At 34.8% G+C, this 5,783-nt stretch overlaps 1 protein-coding gene across 1 annotated transcript; it reads right to left on the reverse strand.

Moving 5' to 3' along the window:
• Nucleotides 1-314: 314 nt before the first annotated feature.
• Nucleotides 315-3,202, reverse strand: LOC107802763 (alpha carbonic anhydrase 4-like). The gene is made up of 7 exons (XM_016626322.1): nt 2,957-3,202; nt 2,188-2,405; nt 1,917-2,023; nt 1,633-1,735; nt 1,283-1,441; nt 1,071-1,124; nt 315-589 (listed from the first exon to the last, which is right to left on the reverse strand). Exons 1-7 carry the CDS (start codon nt 3,045-3,047, stop codon nt 524-526), a joined length of 798 nt encoding a protein of 265 aa, XP_016481808.1. The 5' UTR covers nt 3,048-3,202; the 3' UTR covers nt 315-523.
• Between the last annotated feature and the right edge of the window lie 2,581 nt (nt 3,203-5,783).

The following is a 5,783-nucleotide window of genomic DNA, read 5'->3' on the forward strand; positions in this document are numbered from 1 at the left end:
CGTTTTAGGAATATGGAGAAATGGCAACTTCGTAATAATACCGAAATCCAGGACCTATTTAATCCTGCTAACCGTTTTGCCTATATTGATTGCTTAGAGATGTGAAATTAAGGTTCGATTTTAATGCTACTTCACCTTAAGATTTTAAATTGGATATTCAAATTCTTTTACAGATTATGAGGAAATGGGTTCCAATTTCGTTGAACGACACATCATCAAAGTTTATTGAAGGGTATCGATAGTTGTTAGGCATAATTTATCAATCGTGTAAATAATATTTACACTATAAGCATAATTTAAAGATATACACGTACTGAAAAGAAAGTGAAGACTAGTGTATATTTCCTTTATGTGGACCTCAACTATGATTTTTTGGGTTCCAAATATCTCCTTCCAAAAGGTCATTTCCAACACTTGACCACCACAGAGTTTTTACATTGCAATGAAGAAACATTGTTCTTGTTTCCATATTCACATGTTTAAGTACAATCTAATCTGAAGCTGGCGTCATTCGTTCTTGGACTTATATAGCTAGATACACTGGTCTTTTATGTAAGCTCTGAACTGGTCTTGCATTTGCCTCAAATCCCTGTTTTTTCCAAAAAAAAATTTAAAAAAAAAACAAGAAGATTAAAGGAAAACATAACTAAATGAGATTTACTCATAATTGCTTTGCATTTTAAAGTACACTATTAAGACGTAACACGTTAAAATACATCAATAGTATAAAAGAATTTGCATTATTAGTTTATTTAAGTTAACAATAACAACAATCCTGTATAATCCCACTAATGAGGTTTGGGGAGGGTAGTATGTACGCAGACCTTACCTCTACCCTGGGGTAGAGAGGCTGTTTCCGATAGACCCTCGACTCCCTCCCTCCAAGAACTCCCTACCTTGCTCTTGGGGTGATTCGAACTCACAACCTCTTGGTTGGAAGTGGAGGATACTCACCACTAGAGCAACCCACTCTTGTCATATATTATTCATAAACACATCTTATTTCTCAACTTATGCTGTCGAATAATATTTGTTGAAGTTAGGACGTTTAAATGAGAAGTAATACTTACATCATGAACAGCACTTCTATATGCCATCAATTGTTCCATAGAAACAGTCCTCGCCTACATTAGCCAATAAAGAAGTCAATAATTACAAAAGACCTGCTCTTTTTATTGGATGAAATAACAAAAAATTAAAGGTAAACAAACAAAAACATGTACAAAAGGAAAAGAAGAGGAAGAAAAAGGAAGTTAAAATATAAAAATGCATGGATATATACCTTGTGGAGTACATTCCAAGTGATACCCTCAGTGCAAGGAGGAACTGTGAGTGAACCAATATATCGATAGAAAGGTTCATCGCCGACCCCAAGTTGTTGAGGATGTATCAGTCCCAACTTCAGACCCTTATCATCAACTGTCTCAATGTGATGCATTAACTGGTAATTAAAAGAGACTAATTTTAGAATAATTTCATGTTACGTACTAAAGTATTGTTCTCTTCACCTTTTCCTTCATGCAACTTGTGGTAATAGTGAAATGAATTTAAACAACATATATCCACATAGTATAATTAGGTTAGGATATGAAATAGATCGAAGAATACAAATTAAATGGTTTGGATCATTACCTCCTCAAAGAAAGGGTTAGGGCTTCCAATTTTGAAAGGTATTGCAACCACAGCTATTTTCCCATCACCACTCTGATGAACCATGTGGGCCTCCATTGCAAAGCTGCAAACATCAAATTAAGGTCGAAAAAGTTATTTAATTTACTTTGGACAAAAAAAATCATCAATATAATGCCTTCTTATTTTAAATCGAATTTGATTTGACTAAAATGTTAGACCAAATGGAATTGATAACTTAGTATAATAAGACAGAAAGGGAACACCAGATATATCTATACACAAACCATTTGTTATTAAGTTTGTGCTCAGAAGGAGTATGCCAGTGACATTGCTGTAATTTATACTCAGTACCATCAATATTGATATACCCTGCATCTCCTTCCCACTGCAACTGCGAAAATTAATGACTCACCATTAGTTGGATTCATTGAAACTGTATAATTACAGGCAAATCCACTATTACTATTATAACCTGGTAAGAATTGTAACCAATTTGCCAATGCTAAATTATACTACTGATAACGTAAAATAAATTTATATTGTCAGTATATATACCTTGATATCATGACCTCTGTTAATAATAATAGCAGGTGCGATTTTATATTTTGGTTTCAAATGTTGGAGAGCAGTGGTAACCGTCACAGTTTTGTTACGGATATTAACCGGAGACTGAAATTTGCCAGTAGTACATAGTTTCCATTCTGGTTTAAGGTTACCCCAATTCTCTGGTCCTTCGTTAGTTCCCAACAGGTAAGTGAATTTTGACTCATCATCTGTTATTCACGTGTTTGACACAGAAAAGAAAAAATAATAGTAATCATTTATATATACAAGATTAATCGGAGAAGAAGAAGAAATAAATATCATTGCAGAATTAAAAAAAAAAACATTTTGTTTTGTTTCTCTTGTTGAACATAATCCAGCCACCTTGGTTTGGACTTTGGTATGTCCTTTTTATTGAAAAATAAAAACTATGTCAACTAGTAAATGAAATATCAACGAGAAGGAAAATGTTCGAGCATTTCATCCGATCATCTCCACCACAACAAAGTTCAATATCAGAAAATATGATTAAAGCATATAAATTAAAGTACTACTATGTCATTATTTGTCATGCACTATATGAAAAACTTATAGGCTATATTTAGATTCAAACTCATAGCAAACCTTAATTAGTCCTACACTTCTATTGTATTTATATCAGTTTTGATGAACAGAGTTACCCGATAGTATAACAACGTTGTTGAGCATGATAAAACAAAACCAAACACATAAAAAGGTGAAAGTAGATATGAGAAAGGGATTAAAAGAAGATAAATTATACCAACTTCATTATCATCATGAGCAGTGCAAAAGGTCTGTGATGAAAGAAACAGAAATGCAAACACAACTGGGACGAAACTTGGCTTAGCCATGATTTAATTTGTGGTTGCACTAGGATTCTCAGCCACTATGCGGCGGCGTTTCACGGTGGCAATGGTGTTGCTGGAGGCCCTTTTTTTAAAATTAGGGTTAATATACAAAAGGTGCCAGCTTTTCCGGCAAGTCAGCAGCTAAAAAATGGAAGGAAAAAAAAAATGAACTTTATATAGAAGATTGGTGCGTTATTAATTAAAGACCTCTAGATTTGTGGGGATATGAGGAATTAAAACAGCGAATTAAACGGGGGTGCAGTGATGAAGAATTGAATTACAATAGTAGAAAATAAAAAGACCTCTACATTTTGACAAGACTAACGCTTCACCATTGGATAATATTTATTCAGTTACACAATTAAAACCTTTCCTAGTATTAGTAAGCATAAGCATCCAGAAAAATATCTTTTTATCAAGAGAAATCTTACCTCCCTGTTGCAAGATCCTCTGATTATTTTTATGCTCAATCAGACAATTTTTCAGGAATATGATCAGAATCAGACTATAATATATCGTAACCAAAAATAGTACTGTAACAAAGATATTTTCAAAAGCAACTAAGTAATACTCACTAATTATAGAATCATGTTAAACATATTTAAATATAACTGTTAATATTATCATGTACGCATAATTTAGATTTAAATGTACAAGAGGAAAATATTATATCACTAACGAAAATAAAACTATATAGCATAGAGATGGGAAATATTATCATATTTTTCATTATTAATAACCAAATTTTAATATATAAAGTGTTAAAATCAGTTCTCGAAATTATTAAATACGGTCAATCAAAAGAAATTTTGATTTATTATCAAAAAGTTTGTACTTAAGAATGCGAGAATTATCATGATAACCAAGAAGGAACAAAGTTATTAATACAAATTCTTGACTTCGCTGCAACTAATGGCGTGCTCAAGTCGCTACTGAAGTAATTCGAAATTATCGAAAAGATCAGAGTTTAAATTTGCATATATCGGATAAAATGGTCAATATACGCACAAGCTAATTTTTTATTATCACCCTAACATGACTGTTTACCCTCAAAATCGGATAACAGTTGAATTTGTTAGCGGTTATAAGGATGTGTGGATTAAATTGATACAAAGTGATAAATTAGATTGGAATTGAAATAAATGGCGATAAAATAACTGTAAACCAGAAGAATTGGATGATTTTAGTTTAAGAATGCAAGCCACCCTTGAGTCGAATATACTTTTATTGACAGAAAAATATCAAAGAGTAGGAGCTTGGGGGATATATTGTTTATAGTAGATGTTACCATGCCTTTAATTGATTGTCCAAGTCTCTTTTATATATTGAGGGAGACCTACCCTTTAGGGTATTATTTAATTGTTCTACAAAAGGCAAAAGTCCTTGATTTGTTGACCGTTGGTTCCCTTTTTGAGCAGTTCCGTAATTTTTGCCACAATGATTAGTTAATGGCGAGAATTACGAACCCCTATCGAATGAGCTGGCAAAACTTTCTTCGAGACTGTTAGAAACAGGACCGGTCACGCTTTCGGCAACCTCGAGGGCAAATGTGATGGTTTCGATGGCTAATTCTGATAGCGCTTTGGGTTCGACTGTAATTACCACGTGCCGATCTTGGTTGGTGGAATTAGTCGTCAGATCGATCTTTGAGCTCGACTTCACTCGATCACAGATATTTTGGCCCTGGCCTAATCAAGGAGTTCAGAAGTTCGATCGAATATCGAGCTCAGTTTTACCCGTATACAGATAGTTCCCTCATTTTTCGGAGAGTAGATGGCGAGAAACGATATGAGCCTCAGATTCTCACTTCGATATATCATGACGCAAGTGACAAAAATATGACGTCAAAATCCCCTTATTTTTCGGAGAGTAAATGATGGGAAACGATTCGAGCTTTCGATTCTTACTTCGATAAAACATGACGATGAAGTCATGACGTAAGTGATAAGAACAATGGAAATATCCCGCCGGTCCAGTATTCGAGGCATTAAATGTGTGTCAGTCAACGGTCGGTCATTTTGGGATGTGAACCGCATTGATGTGAACCGCCGTTTGGGAACACTATAAATACCCTTCAATCCATTCATTAGAACTTTTTCCATTCCAACTCTTGCTCTAGCGTTTTAAGAGAACTTCATCATCTTCATCTTCTCGTTTTCTGGTTTTAAGCTTAAGAACTTACTTCCTTGTGAGTTCTTTGAAATTTCTTCATAAGTTACCTGCTAGTTACAGCTTCTCTTTTACCAACATCTTCTTCTTTCCTCTATTTAGGAAAAATGGTAAAGACTTCAAAATCTATTCCTCAAAAAGAAATCCCTTCTTCCTCGAAACCATCGGAAAATGTTTCACCTGCTGCAACTGAGGAACCTACACCGGAACCCCCTCTAAAGTCATTTGTCACTTCAAGATCGAGAACACCCCTTGGTATCGGGTCGGTGCGAGCCGGTCTCGAGGTACATATGCACTTATCATTGACGGCATCCTCGATAAGGTCAAAGAGGACTGCCACTAGGAAGATAAAATCGTTGTGATCCCTACCCCCGATGAATCGATCACCACCTACGTGGAGGGTTTTCTAAGTGTTTATACTTACCCTTTCACGCTTGGTCCCTTAGACCCAGTCATCATAGCCTTTTGTAAAAGGTACAAGGTAACTCTTGAGTAGATTCACCCCTCGTTCGGGAGGATTGTTATTCTTCTGCATTTCTTCGTGAACAAAATTGAGGGGTGCCCATTTAC

This window comes from Nicotiana tabacum, chromosome 15 (assembly GCF_000715075.1).
Source record: "Nicotiana tabacum cultivar K326 chromosome 15, ASM71507v2, whole genome shotgun sequence".
Taxonomy (NCBI): Eukaryota; Viridiplantae; Streptophyta; class Magnoliopsida; order Solanales; family Solanaceae; genus Nicotiana; species Nicotiana tabacum.